Below are 20,450 nucleotides of genomic sequence, written 5' to 3' on the forward strand. Positions count from 1 at the left end.
TATTGTCTTGATTGTACAAACCAGTGTTGGTGCAGGTTCGTTATAAATATCAATGTAGAGCTCATTTTGGTTACAATAAATACCATGAACACATCGTTTTTTAAAGGCATTACCTTATAGTATTTCTGGTGTAGAGCTCCTGAATTATTAATGAACTGAGCGGCTGCCTGGAGTTTTTTCTGCCAGACCAAAGTAATCAAACCGATAACAAGCTTGCCCCACGAAGTCGATTCGCGCTGACGCGATCTGGAACCGAGTGATGCTGGGTGACTTTTAGCACTCCATCGCTTTTATGTCCGCGCCGTTTTCCAAAAAGAACATTAAGGGTCAGGAGAGTAATGGGCGCAGTGTCTCCGCGCAGTTCCTGCGATCGTTTGGTCGCGTCTTGGCAGGGACGCGAAAATACCATCGATTGATCTCCCTAACACTCCCCGCTGACCAAGAGACGCTCGATTGCAAATGCGAGACAGGGGATAAATTTGACAAATACCGTCAACCTCACTTGGATGGACAATGTTGCTGTCGCTTTCTACCGTGTGCTCTGAGGTAATCCGCTCCTGGTACCGGTGAGCCACCAGCCTAAACCCCGACACAGTGCAGCGTTTGGCTAGCTTGTAATGTCGGAACTGTGGTACTTGTTTTTCCTCTAGACTAACTCCGCTTCCTGCTAGCCTCGGGGCTAGCTCAAGAATCGAAATTATGGTAATGACCGAACTGTTAGTCAGCGCAGAGGGCTGATATTTCTCTGCTTATGGTGCGATGCCCGCTGCGGTGTGGCCTGAAATTTATCCGCAGCTTTTGCTAATAACTTAGTTGCGGCAGCCACCGGAGCAGCTGGTTTCATTTAGTTACTGCTAAGGCTCAGGGAGCTAGCCATCTTTGCCTGTGTTTGGGGTTTGGGGGGGTGGTGGTGGTGGTGGGGGGCACCGCTGTGTTTTAACTTGACTCGCTGTCGGTGGCGGAGGCTGAACGTTTTCGCTGCTGCTCCTCACGAAAAGGTTCCTTAAGGACGAGTGTAGTTCTGTAGCCCACAGCCTCGGCCAACCCATGCCTTTATAAAGCTCTCAGTTCGACTGTTCCACTGTGAGAGAGACAATAGAGAAGCAGGGACTTCTGTTTGTTCACTGCCGCAGCCCTACTAACTTGTTCGGAAATGTTTTTCTGCGTGTCGGGTTGCTGTATCGTCCAGCTCGTATAGATGACCACGATATCTACCTATATTTTTTTTTCCTGAAAACTTGCGTACTTTCATAGGCAGGTTTCACGAAGCCAACGCAGAGCCACTGAGGAGAGTGGATGTGATGCAGACGCTGCTCGGTCGAACCCGAAGGGCTGAACTCGCTGCTTTCAGGTGCATCGGGAGCTTTAATGCTCCAGAAAACACTCGCATCGGCCGACCTTCCACGGAGGAAAGCGGGTGAACAGACAGACGGGAAGGGAAGGGAAGGAGCGGTCCTAGGAGGGACTCCCCGCTACGTCTTCTACCCCTGGAGGCTTATCTCTTCAGTCCACTACCTTCATCCACCACCGCCCTCCTCCTTTCCCTCCTCCACCTCCTGTTCTTCCTCCTCCGCCGCCTCCCTCGGCCATGGACCCTCCGAGGACTCGGTCGCGCTCTCGCTCCGGTTTTTACCATTTCACCGGCAACGTCGGAGGCAACAGCGGCGGCGGCGGCAACCCGGTTGGCACCGGCAGCTCCATGAACGCTAGCGGCGGAGGCTTGAGCTACCCGCCGCAGAGCAACCCCGGCTGGCCGCCGCACCACGGTGGCCGCAGCTACCCGGAGAGCCAGCAGCAGCAGCAGCAACAGCAGCAGCAGCAACAGCAGCAGCAACAGCAACACTCCCAGGGGAGCTACCTGTCGGCGGGAGCCCAGCGGCACGCCTCGCACGGAGGAGCACACAGACACCCCGGGGCCGGTAAGCACGATTCGGCGTTTAGAAAAAAAAAAGGCCGTCAGCCCGGGCTGGTTTGAGTTCTTTTTGGACACACACACACACACACACACACACACACACACACACACACACACACACACACACACACACACACACCCTGAGGGATGTAAGGAGACCACTGGTTGTTTAACAGGCTTTTAACTAAGAGCCTTTGTGCCTCTTGCTTACAGCAGCGGCAGCAGCAGCAGCAGCTGATCGTCTCAGGTGTAGTGTTGCTGCTGCAGGTCTTTTGAATAGAATTTGTTCAGGAGAGGAGAAAACAAACAGGGAAAGTCAAACTTTGCCTTGCGTGCCAGAGCCTGGCCTCATTCTCATGATGCAAATGTTACTGGTCCTTGGTGAGGGGTTGGGACTGATTCACAGACACAGCGTCGTGGGGAGGGCTCGGGGATGGTGTAGTTTTGCCCGTGGTTGGCATGTAAAAGAGAGAATGTGCTTTGGGAAAATTCCATCCAGTAGACACTGGAGCCGCCTTGTAGCTCTTTCACCACCAAACCTTCAAACCGTGCTTTGTTGTGTATGATGCCTAAAGTTAAATGTGGATATACCACACATTTGACTAGGTTGAATATAAATCCTAGTGTTTTTATGTCATGTCGTGTCATGTTTGACACAGACTAACTGCAACGTTAGGTTTTCACATTCTGTTCTATTAATTGAGGGATTTTTCATTCAGTCCTTTCTACCCCCTGGTCCCAAAGAGTCGCGCTTGCAAAATATTGTTGAGGATTGTGCTGAATATTCTGGGGTTACTGCCTACGAAAAGGGCATTTTGTGCAAATGTTGTGCTCCCCCTGAACCCCAAGCTTCTGGTTTAACCCCCCTCCAAAAAAACATGATTGAAAATAATTTTATATCAACCTTGCTCTATAGTCTTTGAAAAACAAAACAAAACATTGACAATCATAGAGATGCCTCAGTACTCAACAGATTTGAATTGAAGACCCTTTGGGCAGGGGGCTGTAAAATGCCTTCTGTAAAACCAGATTGGATTCGCTTCAAGGGCAAAAAAATACAAAATAAAAAATAAAAGAAATGCAGTGAATGAATGAAAGTGTTTTTTAATGTGCCGTAATGGCAGCGCTCTTGCCAAATGGCCAAAAATAACCCCAACAGAAGGGGTTGCATAAAACACATGCTTCCCAAGTTCAGGGATACAGAGGGGTTGTGTGCACGGCTCAAAAAGTGTCTCTCCCAGCTGTGTGATCTTCAGCCTCCTTACCAGCTGCACATTCTTCCTCTTGGATGACTGGATTGTGTGTCTGCCTGCGTTATCGTTTCTCTTTCTCATATCATCATCGACTCTTTTCCTGTGGTCCAGCATGTTTCCCCATGGGCAGCTTAATGCCTGGGATGTCCCGTAGTCTGCAAACATTTATCTTCATTCCCCCCCCCCTCTAATGATCAGTTTTATTATTATAAGTGGCCTCTTCTACATATTATGTTACTAAAATGTTTTTTTACTCTCTCAATGTTCTTCTAGCCCATGTCAGCCCTAATCCTTTGTTTTCTGATTATGAATTGTGTGTCTAGAATGTCACCCGAGTCCCAGAAATCAGCAAAAAGCTAATCTTCTTCTTATTTTGCCTGCCGTTTTTAAAACATTTTTGATAACATGCATAGTCCTGAAAAATAGGTATTTTTTGATGTCACAAAGGGAACCTGTACCACATCGGTAGTTCCACATGGTTAGTGACAACCCTTTCAGCCAGGAAAGCTAAAAAACAAAACAAGAAAAACATCTTGAGGTTCAAACCCAGTGGTTTGGCCGATGTTGCAAGCACCGAGGGCTACATGGGGCAAAGCGGTGGCTATTCTAACTGAAAGGGGATAGGTTGGACACAGCAGAAACAGCGCATGGAGGAAACACGGTTGTCAGCTCGTCACTGCTACCAGTCTGTCAGCCACTCTGGCTCAACAAGCCCTCCATTATTGCCTCCCCTATGTAAAGCAGCATATTACCCCCCCCCCCTCAACCCCCCCCCCCCCACCCATCCCTCCCTCTTCCTTTGGCTAGTCAGTCACGCAGCCCCTAGCGTGGGGTCTTTGAGCCGTCACTATCTCTGACTTCACATGGCTCTGGTTTGCCATTGCAAAGACTAGAAAGGGGTAGTGGCTGCTCTCAGATCTGTTGTTCCTGAGGAGCTGGAGGAGGCCGTTTGGAAGAAGGAGGCACAGTGGAAGGAGGAGATAAGAGGTGGAGATTCGTTTCTCCTCTCTCTCTCTTTTTTTTTTTTTTTTTTGGGTGATTTAAGGTTTTTTTCTTTTCTTTTTTTTTTTGGACGTCCTGCTCGGAAGAAAACCCTTGTCAGCCGAGTTCAAGGACGGCCCTCTTCAGCTTCTGAGTTTTCGCTGTGTGCATTTAGATTGCACATGTGGTGTGTTGGATGAACAGCTGGAAGTGAACTCTGCTCTTCTAAGATAGCGCTTCTGGCATTGACGGCACTTTATTTGTTTCACTTATCTCAGGAGGCAGATTTTTCTTTATCATTTATTTATTTTGTAACCAAAAATGCGAGATTTCGGCGCCTCTGAAAATGAACTGTGCCGTGCAAACGATGTCCCTGTTAATTTTTGGTGTTTGCAGGTGTCCAGCGCGGTGACATGGCCATCTTACACCTGCTGCCATGTTCTGCTAAAATCATCAAAACCCAAACGGATCCATGTTCTTGGCTACTATTGTAGTGTCCAAACTGAAACTGATTGCAAACTGAAAGCAGGGGAAAGCCCCTCGGACTCTACGACGGGTTGCAATAAAGTCACAGGTGCGCGATGTATCGCCAAATAAATAATGAGGTCATAGTGACCTCTTCGGAGGAAACTTCCTCAGACTTCAAAGAGTCTGGGAATGCCCCTCAGTCCCTTTTTAAAATAATAGAGAACTAACTTGAAGGAGACATGGAAAAAATGATGAAATAATGACCTAAAAGTAGAAAACACCTATTCAACATAAACTAAAAGGGGAGGTGCAGGACCAGAGACCAGCCCCTGGACCTAAAAGTATTTAAAGAGGGCATCAGAGAGCTGTTGTTCAGTCTCCCCTTGGCCTATGCTCATGGTGTTGTCCTGTATTTTATACAATAAACACCTGTTTGACTTGGAAACCAGCTGACTCAACTTCTACCAGACTCCAAGTGTGAGTTCTTCTTAGACTGAGTGAACTATCCGTTAGTATTTTTTCTCATTTCAATCCGAAAGGTCCTTCAAATGTCGGGCACCGGGCTTTGAAGTGGGCAAAAGAAATGCATCACCAAGCTGATGTTGCACATGTGTTCTTGGTTGATTTCTGATATATATATATGAGATATATGAAGCTGAGATCAGAGCTCACAGTTTCAACCTTATTGTTGTTAAGAATTTGTACCAAGGTGTCATATGCAGGTCCGGTTTTAAATAGAACCAAAGTCAAAAATGAACTGATGTATCTCCTTTGGTTTGGCTGGAGACACCTGGTTGCAACAACATATTTGTCTGGTCCCACTGGCTGCTCACTCGACAATTGAGACTTTTCTGCTAGTTTACAGTGTCGATTCTGACAAATTAGTGACGACGAAGACGACTGGAGACAAAAGTCATTAATCTGCCTCCCAGCAGTGAAATGCGCCAGTTTGCCGTGAAAGTCTGCTTGCATCTGTTTTTCTACGAATGTGTGTTTCCACGGTGGATCAGCCAGAGAGTGGCTGGTCTGTGACGAGCGGAGAGGACGTGTCCAGTGTGACAGCTTCCAGAGACGGCTCGCGCTCTTTCTTGTCGTCGCGTTTGATGCAGGAATTTCAAAAGCCTGTTTAGATGATGTGTCCGCGCTGGAGCAGTGAAGACGACTTGCTTGATGTGGAAGCACTGTTGAATTTGGTGGTTTCAAAACCTCTGCAAGGAAATTGCTCTGGTTTAGAAGGATAGGATGAAAAGGATGATTTTTTTAAAAAAAAATGTGTGTCAACAACTTAATCTTTTTAAAATTTGATTCTTCATTATTACTATGTTTTATTTCCCCTCTTTCAACTGCAGGAGGCGTGCTTCATTTTCATCCAGATAATATGTGCAGTGAAGATCGGGACAAAGTGAGTTCTGAACATGATGCCTGTTCCATCTGCTCTGCACTTTAAATACACTTGTTTCCGCATTCATTTTTTTCCATACATACTTTACTTCTTCCAATTTCTTTTGATCTTTATCACGTTTTTTCACACCTTGTCGTGCAGATGGAAGACAGCCCAAGCCCGAAACGTCAACGCCTCGCCCAGCAGTCCATGCTGGATTTGAGCTCCGCTCCCCCTTCGACTCCCTCGTCCCCCATTCGTCCCTGGGAGCTCCCCCCCAGCCGCAGACCACACCCCCACTACATGCCGGAGAGATGCCACACGCCACTTCGCAACCGAAGAAGGTAAATCCAGTCAAACAAACCAAAAGCTGTCTTTCGCCCGATCATCCACAGGGGGTCTTCTACTCGTCTGTAGAAATTCCTTGCACGTATGACTGCTCGGACGTCAGCACAACAACAACACAACAACAAGGAAATTGTGGAGGCCTATGTACACCAACAAATTGTTCTTGAGTGATGCTGACTTTCCTTGTAGCAGAACTCAAAGTGTGGGAGGGCACATAGAGACTGAAGTGGGCCTGCTGCTCCCTGAAAGTAGCCCTGATAACACTCGTGAACAATATTTATCTAAAACTGGACTGACAATAATGATACTACTACTGATAATAATATGAGTAGATTTTATTTGTTAGTGCGCCTTTCACGGTTGTTATACAGCAATACAAGGAAGCATACAATAAAACACACACCATTAAAATACATTAAAAAATGCTTTAAAAATACAACCGTGTATATAAAAGGCTGTCCAATCCGTTTTACAAAAATCGGAGTTCATGTGATTTGTGAGTGTTCAGACTACAAAAGAGCCGTCCGGTTTCAATCTGCATGGGCTCAAAATTGAATTTCGAACAGCAGTCGTAATGCGCCCTGAATGTTCAAATTGTATTGAAATCTTTTAATTGAATATACTTTTTACACAACAATCAATAAAGCGCAGGATCGATGGCTATTACAAAGGAATTAAGTGAATAAAGCGGAAAAGAACAAGTGCAACTCTATGGAAGTGAACCCGAGTTTGCATCCAAAATAGATTTATGTTCAAGACAACTCAGAAATACGGGACAGACCCCGGCCCGTGTCGATTCAAAACGGGACGCACCATTTCATCCTCAAAAATGGGACAATTCTGTACTCTGAGGGACGGTTGGCAACTCTCATCTGTGTGGGATGAAGGAGCTAGCTCGCCAACACGCTAACACGTGTGCTTGTTCCCCCGCAGTCCTCCGATGAGACGCCGCGGCCGACGGGACCGGCTGACCCGCCACCACCACCACGGCCACAACAACAACGGCAACAACAACGGCGGCCACCACCACCACCACCACTACAACAGCAACAACAACCCCAACCACCACCACCACCATCACCACCCCAACGCCCACCACCACCACCACCATCACCACCACCACCACCTGCACCCCCACCACAGCCTGCCGTCGGCCCACCAGGACGAGAACTACCGCCACACGGCGCCCCCTCAGGGCTACCCACCGTACGGCCAGCAGGCCCCTCGGGGTCTGGGCCCGGGGCCCGAGGAGCGGCAAGGCCACCACCCTCCCAACCCCTCGCCCAGGCCGCTGCACCCATCGCCCAATCTGTCTCCCAGGCTGCTGCACCCGCAGCACCCGCAGCACCCGCATCCCCACCCACAGCCGCAGAGCAGCATGGTGCTGGACCTCCACGATCAGGTGAAGCTCTTATCTCACAGTGCAGACGCCAACACAGCAAAGCAAAGCTTGTTTAACATAGTAGCTTGTCGAAGTAAATTCATGTGTGTTAAAAAAAAAAAAAAATCATAATAATAAAGAACAAATGATTAATGAAAAAAGTAAAGAATTAGTTTTCTTGAAACATTTATTAGGATTTTGGTTGTGCCTGTTATTTTGGAGTTATACTTTTTTTTGGAGGGTATTATTTTCCAACTCGTACTATTTGAAAAAAAAAAAAAAAAAAAGTCTTCATAATGTCAATAGCATGTCTTTAAGTTGTCTTCAGACTTTCAGGGGAGTCTACAGGACTAAAACCACTGTCCCCGCCTCTTTGATCTCCATATTCAGGGTTCAGCTCCAGTGTCGTACCCTGTGTCGGCCCCGGGAGCGCCACCCGTCCTCCCGCCTCGCTCCGCCCCGCAGCAGATCCCAGCGTGCTCGGTGGTGTTCAGCGGGCAGCACTATCCCGTCTGCAGCGTCCCTCCCCCAGTCAGTGCGCTCACCACTAGTTGGATACTTGAGTCCGACCGGGGTTCTCTGTGAACTCGACTCCACTTGACCTTTCGCTAATAGCGTGTGTGTTTGCGTTTTCTCTCTCCCAAGGTCCTGCCCACCTGCTCTGTCCAGCACTTACCCATGTCCTACCCGTTCCAGTCGCTGCTGTCGGGCGACCCCGCCTTCCTGCTGCCGCCCCCTCCTCATCTGCCCCACCCCTCAGCGCACCTTCCCCACCACCCACCTCACCTGCCCCAGCCGGGACAGTTTGGCCCCTACCCTGCCCAGCAGGCTCGGTCGGTGAGTAGCGCTGACGCAGCAGACGTGTTGCTCTACTGTTGTCCTCATTTCATGTCGTCCGCTTCTTCAACATCAGTGATAGATAGGTAGAGAGTAGAGTTGTGCATCTCTGGTCTGTGGCCGATACGATACGTATCTCGATACACTACCAACGATTCGATACATTAAAGATACGATACGATTCGTATATTATATTTCCGATACAATGCGATTTGTATATTTACGATACGATTCCCCCAATACGATGCAGTGCGATTCAGCACAGTTTGATCCAACACAATGTGATTTGATTTGAGACTCCGATGCAAAGGAATGATGCTATGCAATTCAATGAGTTTGATTATTTATCCACCAAAATACAAACATTCTGTATTTTTCAATTTAAATTTAAAGGTATTTTGTGAACAACTGGTTCACAATTAACAATAACAAGGCAAGTGCAATGAAAAATAAATAAACCTTTCCTTATTACAAATGGAATAAATGTAAACTCTTATTGCTGTTGCTGTGAACAGACACCAGCCTAACTGTCATAATAAAACAGTCACGACAGTGAAATAGCTAGGCTGTGATGAGAAATTGAAGACAGAAAAAGATTCAAATACTAAAAAAAAAAAAAAAAAATAATAATGTCATGGTTCCTTGAACTCAATCAAAATTAGTACGCAGTGCAACTACTCATTGGTGTGTGACTTTCAGTCCATACTGTATTATTCAACCGACATGTTCCACTCTAAGGTTTTTCTTTAGGAATATCATTTGATCCACATGATCGGGGTGAAGCAAACTGCGCTGTGCACTGCGCTGTGCAGTAACTTCCAGCACAAAAAAACAAACAGAAAACGGCGAAACGATCGCTGCGCTGTGCTGTAACTTTCAGCACAGCACTCCTTCCGCTGCGCCAGAATTCAGGAGTCCGGCGGTGACCAGTGTTCTTTGTTGTTGGGCACTTTTGGCTGTCGAATCGTTCCACGAATAGCTGCCGAACGATGGTGTCGTTCACGCCAGACTCGAAGCGGCACGCACCTCCGTGTCCGGCTCACGCAGCGATCGTTTCTGCGGTTTTTTTTGTGTTTTCTTAACTGCACTTTGCTGTAAGTTCCAGCACTGCGCTGTGCATCGCTGTATCGGTCTGTGACAGACGTAAAAACTGATGTATCTAGATTTAATCCCAAAATTGCATCGATTCACGGCTGCTCTACCGATGCACTCGTATCGTGCCCGAGCCTGTCCGTGTATCGATACGTATCGGTTAATCTTCCCATCCCTAGTAGAGAGAGATAGATAGAGAGATATTTATTGACATTTGTACAAGTTAAAAACAGGTTAAAACAGGTACATTGGAATTCTTTGAGTCAGAATACAGTTAGTCTAATAAAAAAGTGGCATAAATTACTAAGATAAAAAGTAAAATCAGTAAAAAGGCCAAAAAATAATTGAGAAAAAATGCAATAGTTAATTGAAAGCTATAAAAAGGATACATAAATATTGCACATGAGGTTGCGATAGTAAATGGGGGAGAATTGTTTGAGTCAAACAATTCACAATTCGCAATTCACGGATTTGATTGTTGCCGTTGCGTGTGTGGGATTTTTTTAAGCTTTCAGCTCCATTAAAAGTAACAATGAACACTGAATTTCCAAATAGTTGAATTGAATTTTGTTGGAGTGCCGATAAATCTCTTTTCACATCCTTGCCTGCGTTCCCAACACAACAGCTGTGCGACGGTGCGGTTCACTGTTAAATACGCATCGATTTAAAATATTTTTAGATCTCGTTTGCGTCCCTGTTAGAACTTCGAAGTGATACGCGGGGCTTCCAATGTCATTCTTCAATGTCCGCTGCGTTCAAATGTGATTTGAAGGTTTCATATCATTTAATCGCACCGTGCAGCCTGACGTGGTCATCTGATGAGGGTGTCTTCACTCCTGCAGCCGTTACAGAGGATAGAGAACGATGTGGAGCTGCTGGGGGAGCACCTGTCGCTGGGCGCCAGCCTCCACTACCCTCCTGCCACCCACCCCGCCCTCGCGCCGCACTCCACCCAGCTCCACTTCCTCTCCCACGACCCCCTGCCGCAGGAGTTCTTCGGCGTGGTGAGCTAGAAGAATGCTTCAGTGGCGCTTTTCTCTCGCTGCAGGTGGAAAAAATTAAAGTCCACATGATTTTTGTCATCCTAGTCGTATCCGAACTTCCTCCCTCGCCGCATGCCGGCACGACGGTACCGCTCCCAGCAGCCACTGCCACCTTCGCCTTACCACCCCAGCCTCCTGCCTTACTTCCTGTGAGTACATCTGGGAAGAGAACCTGCTGGAAGAAGGATTTTGTCTGAAGGATGCACATGATTGTCTCATAAGTTTAATGTTACCTGAGATGAAGAGCTAAGGGTTGAATATAATGAATATTCCCCTCGATGCATTTCATTCGGTTATTAACAGATTGAAGATAATTTTATATCTTCTCTGAAGTAGCGTTTTCGCTTTTCAGCAATAAAGTTGTCACTTTAATAAAGTATTGTAAGATGAGGAAATTTGATCATTTCTACCCAAAACTGTGGAAAGAAAAAAGAAAAGAAAAGAGAGAAAAATTAAATCAATGCGGTTGAACATCCTCACTCATCATGTGGCACTGGATTCAGAAGATATTTCGTCTTCAGGATATTGAAATAAAACTCTGATCATAAAGTCTGGCTGTTTAAAAGTCTGCTTGTTTTACTGGCTCGGTTCTCCTTTTTAAATGTTGCATCTGTCCCTGTGCAGTTCAATGCTGCCAGTCCAGCCTACAGGTCCTGCAATCAGTCTAGAACTGGATGTCGACGACGGAGAGGTGGAAAATTATGAGGTCCGTCTCCGTTCTTTTTTCCCCCCGTTGAGCTTGTTTGTGGGTTTGTGTTGTCTTCTTTGGATTCTGACCGTGGTTTTCACCCCCCAGGCTCTCCTCAACCTTGCCGAGCGTCTCGGGGAAGCAAAACTCCGAGGACTTACCAAGGGCGACATCGAACAGCTTCCTTCCTATCGATTTAACCCAAATAACCATCAGTCTGAACAAACACTGTGAGTGCTGGCCAAGCTGCAGCCGTCACCTGTCAGCCAACGCAGAAAAAGACCCTGATATGTCATCTCTTTTCATGCGTTGCATTTACATCTATGTATTTGTGCGTTGTGCCACAGGTGTGTGGTGTGCATGAGTGATTTTGAGTCCCGCCAGCTGCTGCGAGTCCTGCCCTGCAGCCACGAGTTCCATGGGAAATGTGTGGACAAGTGGCTGAGGGTAAGTTAGCCACACACCTCCATCCCCCTCCAGCACATACAAGTTCACCTTGACGGCCTGTGGTGTTGACAGACTGTGGTGTTACCCCCAATTTACACCAAAAGATACACCAAGAGACAATCCAGGTAGTTTTGCGTCTTTTCAAGGAAAACAACAGTGAAGCAAAACTCTTTTGCCCGTCTCAACTGTGTCTCAAGTATTGCTGTGTGTAAAAGATAATAATAATAATAATAATAATAAACCGAACTTCTGGTTTCAGACAAAACGCAGGTATTTAAAGCATACATTGATTTTGTTCGTCATAGTTTCAGATTTAAAGTGAAATCTGCTTTACTGTATGACGGCCGAACTGAAGAGCGTTGAAGCCGATGCATCATGTTGACGTTTCACAGTAAAATACAACACATAGAAAAACAAATTCCAGCACATTGTACATTATGATGGAAATCAACCGGCTCCCCCGTGCTTTCCAATCATTGAATTCCTGTCTGAATGATCCTACCTGCTGCGCTTGATGCGGTCGTTACACTTGAAGCGTGAAAATAAATAAACGGCCACGACCTTTACCAGGGCGGCGCGGTTTTCACGCCTCTGGGACGCTTCTGAAACGCACGCGTGCCACACCTGGTGAGAACTTGCATAGAGTAAAGGTCTAAGAAGATGCTTTACTGGTATTGACCTTTAGGCGGTGTTCTGTTCATCAGTGAACAAATATGAATGATTGAACCGTGAGTCTCCATTGACAGCGGTGTTGAGGAAATGGTTTGAATTGTTTGATATCCCTTTAACGGATGCTTGTTGCTTCTTTGATCATTTGCTTCACCAAAATAAATAAAATATAATGAAGTAAAAATAAATAAAAGCTGCTCATTGCCTGTAGAAACTGTGACCATTTTGATTTCTGCCCTCCATCCCCAGGCTAACAGGACGTGTCCCATTTGCCGGGCCGATGCCTCAGAGGTCCAGCGAGACTCGGAGTGACCACACGGGGGAGCCAGACTCACCTCTCCAAGCGTCTCCGAGACGCCAAAGCACTACCTGCTCCTGATTCTAGTGAGAAACCTGTACCTCCTCTCGCACGCAGACACAGGCACCACCACTTTGTCGTCCTTTTCTGCAGCACAGCCCACTTTTCGCGTTACACTCTCAGTCTTCAGCGGCCGACCTTGGCGCCCCATCCGTCGCTCATCCGCTCGGCCAAGTTATTTCACTCCGCCTTTCGCTCGTCCGTGTGTTCTGTCCACGTGAGGACGAGTCCTCGTGGTTCTTTTTTTTTTTTTTTTTTTTTTTTTTACTACTGTTGTGCTGCAGCGTGTCTGTGTGCGTGTGCACGAATGTCTGCGTGTGCATGCACTGCAACGGCGAAAGTGGTGTTGGGCCAGCCCTTTAAACGCTGGATGGTGGTACACGTGCGTGTGTGCGTGTGCGTGTGCGTGCGTGTGCGTGCGTGTGTGTGTGTGAGAGAGAATTCGTTTGGAAACACGAGTTTCTGACAAGAGAGACTTTGTTCTGACGAGTGACTGACTCTCCTTCCGGTTTGTAATATTTCTGCACTGTCTGTCTGGATGCACAACACGTCTGTTTCTACGTTCTAGACTTCAAACCTTTTTCTCTATTTTGACTCTACAGGTCCATGTTGCCACTATACTCGATTGCCTATTTGATCAGTTTGTTTCATATTATTATTATTATTATTATTATTATTCTTATTGCTATTATTATTATTGTTATTATATTAACCGTCATGAGTGATTGTTTTCCTGCTCGGCAGTTACCTCATCATTCCGTTTTCTTTTTTTTTTTTGGTTATCCATTACAAGCGCTTTGCGGCTCGACTTTATTATAAAGCACATTGTTTTTTTTTCTTTTCTTTTTTGTTCAGAGAAAAATAACTTTTTGTCTGTACCTTTGCAGTGGCACATGTGTTACATATACATATCTATATATACTGTATAAATTGAATATCTGTATACCAAATAAAAGGCTTGATATGAACTTTTTAATTGTTGTGCTTTGCATTTCATTCTTTTGGACGACCTGGAAGTCCTAAATCCGGTTCCATCATGCTGGATTATTTCAAGCACAGTCTTTTGCTTCATGGTCTGAACCTGCAATGACTGCAAGCTGCCACCAGCCGGTGTCAAAGCTCTTTGGGAATTCCTCGGTCCGAAGCGACCGAGTGTGTTTGGGATCCTTTTAATTTCACCTTGAAAGTTACACAGTTGACTTCTGAGACAGTAAAACCACCCGTTGTTACTTTGCAGTTTATTACTTTTCATAAGGGCATCATTTCTAGCCCCTTCATAATAAAAGCACGGCAACGCACAATTCCACGCTGCCTGAATCCACAAGAGAACAACGCCCTGAAACCGGCGGATGGCAGAAGACGGTAGAACACTTAATGTATAAACCTACTGAAGTGAGCCTGATTTACGTGCACGTCTGTGCGCATTAATGCACATGTCTTCCCCCGCCGTCCGAGTGCGTGCGTTGCCGTGAAAAGGCACAGCTGTTTCCCTCGCAGCAGCGCGCCTGTTTGTGTTGCACCTTATGTTGACTTATAGAACCAAATCTGTGTCACTGTACATGTTAACGCAGTGTTCTACAGTTGATCTCCCATCTCGGCAGACGTCACCTCTGGGCCTGTCAGCACAAATGACTTGTTTGAAGGAAAGACTTGTGTTTCTTCCCCTCCTTTAAAGACAATGTACAGATCAACAGACGAAACAAGATGATAATAAAAAACCAACCGGGTGATTATTGTCAACTGTCTGGCTGAAGCACATTTCTGTAGGCCTCTTATTCATCTTGCGACTACTTGCGACTCGTTCCTGCAGTTTGCGTGGACCTCGTGCGTTTACAGAAAATGGGCTTTTAATGTGTAGACAAAACACAATGGCAATGTCTAACAGCTGCCAGGCGAAGGAGGACACGTTCAAATGTTTATGCTCTGCAACGTAGTGGCTGAATGTGTTTTTTTGACGTCGTGTTTAATTCAGTAAACAATCTCTTGGCTGAAGCCCCATGACTCTGTCCTGGCCCACTCCTGCTATTTGCTTGTGCACTTCCTGCCCATTCTTCTCCTTATCTGCACTTCTTCTCTCCTTTTCTCCTCCTCCAGCCGCAGCCTGCGCCTCCCTCTGCTGACGCTGCTCCTCTTTGCTCCCCCTTACGACCCTCTTCACTGGTTCACCCGCCTCCCTTCTGTCCGATGCCTTCCATGCCACACTCCTCCTCCTACCTCCCCCACCTCCCCTGTCCTTTTACTTATGCATCTTCACTTCCTCCCGTGCTCCCTCTTCGCCTCTGCTGTGATCAACCACCCACTCCTTTAACCCGCTTCCGGTGCCGAGCACCGGAGTGGAAGTTATGGGGCTTTTCTGCCTAAAACTATCTCCCCGCTCGCTCAACTCAAGGAGGGAAAAGCAATATTTGCCTTGTCTGTGCTCTCTTCTCCCCACTCAGCCGTGCTGCAATGTTGTGACCAGAGCTGAGAGGCGGCAGAAGTTGTCTTGATTAAATCTGAGCCGCAGTCTTTTCTTTTAACACAATGACCACTCTTGCATATTGTCTTCCAGAATCAGAATCAGGCAGCCGTGCCCGACATTGTGGGAGAGGAGAACAGCAGCAGGTGAAGCGTCACTTGGCTGCCGTTGTTTTTTAAGGTATGTTGTGACATCGCACAACCTTTGTTTTTTGAATACATGTGTTGAAAGGGGGGAGAGTTTATTGCAGGCATGGGCAAACTATGACCAGGGGTCCATGTGCGGCCCGTTAAGCTTTTTAATCCGGCCCGCCAAACTTGGAAGAAATTCTATTAACAGTAATAAATGTAACAGAATAGTTGTATTTCATCCATTTTTACAGTGTTTTAGGAGTCATTTCAATAAAAAGCTAAATTCCGTGGGGCTGCAAAGACATTTTGTTCTAACACGTTAATTTTCAATTGACATTCAAAGCGTTTTCCACATATCCCATGAGATATATTTTCTCCTATGAGCTGGGACACCAAAACTCTCCATCCATCTGCTGCTGCTCCGGCACCTCTATTGAATATTAGAATCCACTGTGGCCCTACCAGTCAAAACGGTTGACCACCCCTGGTTTATTAGAGTTTAGAATCAGACTCATTATGCAGCATGACAGAGAGAGACGTGGTTTCGAGAATTCTTTGGAGGAAGATTTGTCGTGTTTCCAAGCTGAAATCTGATAGATTTTTGCTCATAGAAACAAGGAGGGGCCAATGACGTGATGATAATAATATCAAACTAAGTGCTTGCGCATTTAATTAACAAGAAAGTATAAAAAAAACAACTACTGTTTTCTTTGTTTTCCGTCTTGCAGTAGAAGACCGAGACAAGGAGCTTTTTCACTTTTGCTGTCATTGCCGTTGTGTGTGTGTGCAGACCGTGCAGACGGTCCCACTCTGACAGGGAACATGGAATATCCATCCTCCCAGTATATAAAAAGAAAGTGAGGCCACAGTGAGCTCATCCTACCTCACATTTATTTACACTCTCTATCTCTCCCAGCCTCTCTCGCTCCCTCCCTCTCGCTCTCTCTCTGTCTCTCTCACACGGCTGCTCGCTCTTCCCTGCATCTTCTCCCCACCGCCTCGCAGACATGCACTCAGCGGCGCGAGAGGATAAATGAGAACGTGTCAGCAGGGCGGGTCGTCACTGGTCCATCTCCCCGAGTTCGGCGTGTTCATGTGGTATTCATTTCACCGGGAGTTCCCCCCCTCCGCATCCGGGGAGGATCCCCGGCCCGTGTCGTCGTGTTCAGGCCTGTCAACAGCCATCAGTGCTCCCAGTGGGACGTGACGTGAGTGAGTGAGTGTGTTAAATAAAGGCAGTGATAAGGAGAAAGACTGGGGGAGAGCGAGTGCTTGGCTGAGGTCTGAGTGTCAGTGGCAGCCTCATCAAGTCCATTACAGGGAGCCGAGGTGCTGAGGCATCATAGGTCAGTGCGATATGTACGTCGCACGCTGCGGCTCAATGCACGGAGGGGACCCGCATCTGTTTTTAGTCTAAAAACTTCAAGATTTAAAGGAACATTAACGATAATCACAGCTGTGATCAGACCAGTTAGAATTCTGATGACTTCCCCGCAGAAAACGAAACTCTTCCTGTTTGTGGTGTGGGCAGCCGAGCCGCTGCGTCCCTCCAACACATCTGAGAAACACATCTGGCCCCCGCTGACTCCGAGCTTTGCCAACAGGTCGTGTTTGTCCCTCTGACCTTCTCTGCCTGCGTATGTCTGTGTGACAGATCGAAACAGACACGAGGACACAGTGAAGGCAGTTTTGAGTCTTGAGGTGATTTGGAAAAGTTACACGCAGCAAGTGTTAGACTTCAGAAATGATTGTTTTATGATATCCTGGTTGTTTCTGGTTGATATCCTTGGTGACGCGTCATCAGCGGAACTCATTTATATTTGATCCGGCAATTTAGAGTCGGTGGGTTTTTTTTTTAGTCAGGAATTCTGACTTAAGATTTCTAAAGTGCGTCCGAGCAACAACATATAACCTTAACAGATATGCTGACATCATTGTGCACACTTCCCACATACATACAGCCCCATCAATCCTGTACTAGGCTCATTGTCAGATCTTTAATTTTCTCCCAAAAATCAATGAGCAGGCTTCACAATCAATGTCCTCGTCCAGAAAAAAACAACCAAAAATTAAATTAAATTAAAAACCCCACAAGCTTCCAGGATGTTCGACATTGATCAGTTTTGTAAATCAGATAAGAGGGAGTCCGAGGGCTGATAATATACTGAAGGTCACACACACACAGACTCCCGTGATGCTGTACTTGTTGTTGTTGTTGTTGTTGGCAGCTGGGCATCAAGCTCACACGCACGCACGCACACACAGCAACTGGAGTGATGCAATAAGTCAAGTCTTTTGGCTTAGGCAATTTTGTGCCCTTGTCTGCTGTGTGCTCACTGACTTGAGTGTGATTTGTTGCTTCCTTGAAGGGTTGCAGCTCCATCGTGGCCTGATGCGACAGTTTCCTGGTGTCCTGCTGTTCGATGCTGCTGTGTGGTGGTGAGTGAACGTACACGTTACATGTTTTATTTCCCCCCCCCATCATTTGCAGAATGAAAACTCCTTTCAATCAAAGATGCGCAATAAAATGCAATTTCCTTAAAGTGGTTCAACAAAATTGCACGTTGCTCAAATGTAGTGTGAAAATGTAAACATTAAAATTTAAAAAAATGTAAACATTTTCACACTACAAACACTTTTCATACAATTTTTCATACAATTTTCATACCACACGCCCAGTGTCGCGGAGGGGACCGTGGGATCCTCGCCGCGCCCCACATCTTTCGAACCCCGCAGCCACGCGCCATAAGTCGGCCGCGGCGCTCGCGGACTCTGGCCGCCTCCTCCACATGCTGTACGTTCTGCTCCAGATAATTACTCCCTCCATCTACGTTCCTCGTGATGCGATGCAACGGGATGTGCTGGGCTCAGAGTGGGGGGCCGGGGGTGTCCATGTGCCGGTCAGCTGTTCAACAAGACCGTGGGATTTCAGCACCAGTGACTAATGATGCCACATATGCACAGTCTGTGCAACCTGTTGATGCAGAAGGAATCAAAGTCCTTTCGCAAAGGTTTGAAAACAAAGTATTGGTGTAGCGTTTCTATACTTTCAACTCATATCTGACATCTGTCAGATTATTTTGCCCTCTTGCTGAGGTCTGTGACTGCTTCACCTCCTCTTCGTGCCTCAATCTGCGACACCTTTAATAGTTGACAAATTAGCTATAACCTGCTTTTTTAAAAATAGTTCATCGCTACTATAGCGATCAACAAATCCGAACCAATAGAAACCAGAGATCCACTGACACAGTGCCGTCGCTACTATGGAAGCACTCAGCCGCTGAAAGCTGCCCGAGTGATTCACCCAGAAAAGCTAGTATGGATCATTCTAAAATTCATGAGTGTTCATGTCCGTGTGAGTGCTCCTGGAAATGTGAAGTTTAAAGCCACACCTGCATCTCAGTCCACCCATGGACAATACGGGCGCACATATGGTACCTTTTATTTCCATGGATGAGTTCTACCGATTTAAAAACACCCAGTTGATAAAGTCATATCTCCATCTGATGGACAGATGTGATTTTACACATCTATTGTTGCTCTTGTCTGTGTTGTTAGGTTGAATGTATGTCTCCGCAGTAATTTTACAAATCCAAATCTGATTTATAAATCTCAATGATCCACATACAGTAATCGCCCTTTACTCCCATACACCACATAGCGCTTTGTTGTGATAGGGTTGTGACCAAAAATGGGTCTTGCACTGGTTTTTGCATTTTCTGCAAAATAGAATACATAGAAATGCTGACGAGTAATGTTTTTCTTTTTTCTACGTGTTTTTGATCACATACAAACTTGACTTGGTGTTGAAGTTACTGCATCTGTGCTTCATTATAAATTAAGCACTTTGCATACATGTTAAATTTATGCTTTGTTGTAGTTTTTGGCTTGGTAGACAGGAAGCATGAATATGTGCAGTTGAAACCAGATGTTTACATTCGCTGTGCAAAAAGACACAACACTTTTTTTTCTCCTCGCTGTCTGAAGATGATGATGTTGTGGCCTTGAAAGCTTCTAAAAGGTTAACTGACAATAAGTGAGTTAATTGTATCTATGTGCTGCTGATCGATTGCATTCATCGGCTTGCGTTTATTTATTTATTCTTTTAGGTTTTTGCATCAGCTGCCTCCTGCTTCTTCCCTCCGAGAGGAAAAACATCAGTGACACAGGAGTGCTGCTTATCAAATACCTTCACATTTCTCCCACCGTGCAGGTGTTTGCCTGGCAGATAACATGAAGTGTGGAATCTTCGTGGGCCTGGAGTGAAGGTGACACGAGACGGTTCATGTGTAGGACGCTCTGCCACGGACTCAGCGCGGCCATGCATGTGCACAAAACCACCCTGAACATCCCGAACCTCCCCTGCGAGACGCTTTTAAACTTTCATCAACACGCGTTCTGAAATTCAAGCAAGTTTTTTTTGTGAACCTAAAACAGAAATCCAGCTCTCCTCCACGGTGAGTGCAAGAGTGACACTGCGGCGAGGAGCAGACGTGCTCTCAGGCTCTGTCAGAATGTGTAATTGTGTTCAGGCATGATAAGATTCCTGCAGCTTGGCCAGCGATTCTTCCCCCCCCACCCACTGGGATCTCAGCGGGAGGTTCTATACGGCCTCTCGGTGACTGGATAAGGGGTTAAAAGTAGCGAGAGGAGCACTAAAAGGAGGAGCAAGAGTGTGGAAAAGCAAAGAGAAGTGAAAGAGCAGGTCATGAAGACGATGGAAGGCGGCAGAGTACCGCAGGGCTGCAGCAAGAACACAAGATGATGAAGATGAAACAAATGAATCTCCGCATTTCTGGTGGGCGTCATCTCACCGTTTCTGCCCCGCAGCAACGGGACAATGACCATTCGTGACGGCAACCAGGCTTAAATTCACAAAGTCTCATCACACTCTGTCAGTTGCAGACACAAATGTCTCCCAGTGATGTGAATTTATGATTAATGTTCACGCAGTAGCGGGAACTGTGCTGGGGCCACACCGTCTGGGACTATGCTGCCCG

General features: G+C 46.4%; 1 protein-coding gene across 3 annotated transcripts; it reads left to right on the plus strand.

The window, feature by feature from the left end:
* The first annotated feature begins 223 nt into the window (after positions 1-223).
* On the plus strand, positions 224-13,837 carry LOC142901749 (E3 ubiquitin-protein ligase RNF38-like). Of its 3 annotated transcripts, none has more exons than XM_076046374.1 (13): positions 224-566; positions 1,255-1,919; positions 5,967-6,019; positions 6,161-6,342; positions 7,280-7,748; positions 8,118-8,258; positions 8,373-8,564; positions 10,499-10,660; positions 10,745-10,848; positions 11,324-11,405; positions 11,496-11,617; positions 11,735-11,834; positions 12,753-13,837. In XM_076046374.1, the coding sequence occupies exons 2-13, from the start codon at positions 1,589-1,591 to the stop codon at positions 12,813-12,815; spliced, it is 2,001 nt and encodes a 666-aa protein (XP_075902489.1). In that variant the 5' UTR covers positions 224-566; positions 1,255-1,588; the 3' UTR covers positions 12,816-13,837. The 3 variants fall into 3 exon arrangements, with proteins under 3 accessions (XP_075902489.1, XP_075902490.1, XP_075902488.1); XM_076046375.1 differs by having other exon boundaries at positions 224-546; XM_076046373.1 differs by lacking the exon at positions 224-566 and having other exon boundaries at positions 924-1,919.
* Positions 13,838-20,450: the final 6,613 nt, after the last annotated feature.

The sequence above is a fragment of the Nelusetta ayraudi genome, unplaced genomic scaffold (assembly GCF_046127955.1).
Source record: "Nelusetta ayraudi isolate G7.1 ecotype Tasmania unplaced genomic scaffold, CSIRO-AGI_Nayr_v1 ptg000090l, whole genome shotgun sequence".
NCBI classification, from domain to species: domain Eukaryota; kingdom Metazoa; phylum Chordata; class Actinopteri; order Tetraodontiformes; family Monacanthidae; genus Nelusetta; species Nelusetta ayraudi.

Excerpts from the sequence above, each read along its gene's own strand:
- LOC142901749 (XM_076046374.1), top strand. The coding sequence starts at position 1,589 with ATGGACCCTCCGAGGACTCGGTCGCGCTCTCGCTCCGGTTTTTACCAT. Across the intron at positions 10,849-11,323 it reads AGCCTCCTGCCTTACTTCCT|TTCAATGCTGCCAGTCCAGC; the intron begins GTGAGTACATCT and ends GTCCCTGTGCAG. Across the intron at positions 11,406-11,495 it reads GAGAGGTGGAAAATTATGAG|GCTCTCCTCAACCTTGCCGA; the intron begins GTCCGTCTCCGT and ends TTCACCCCCCAG.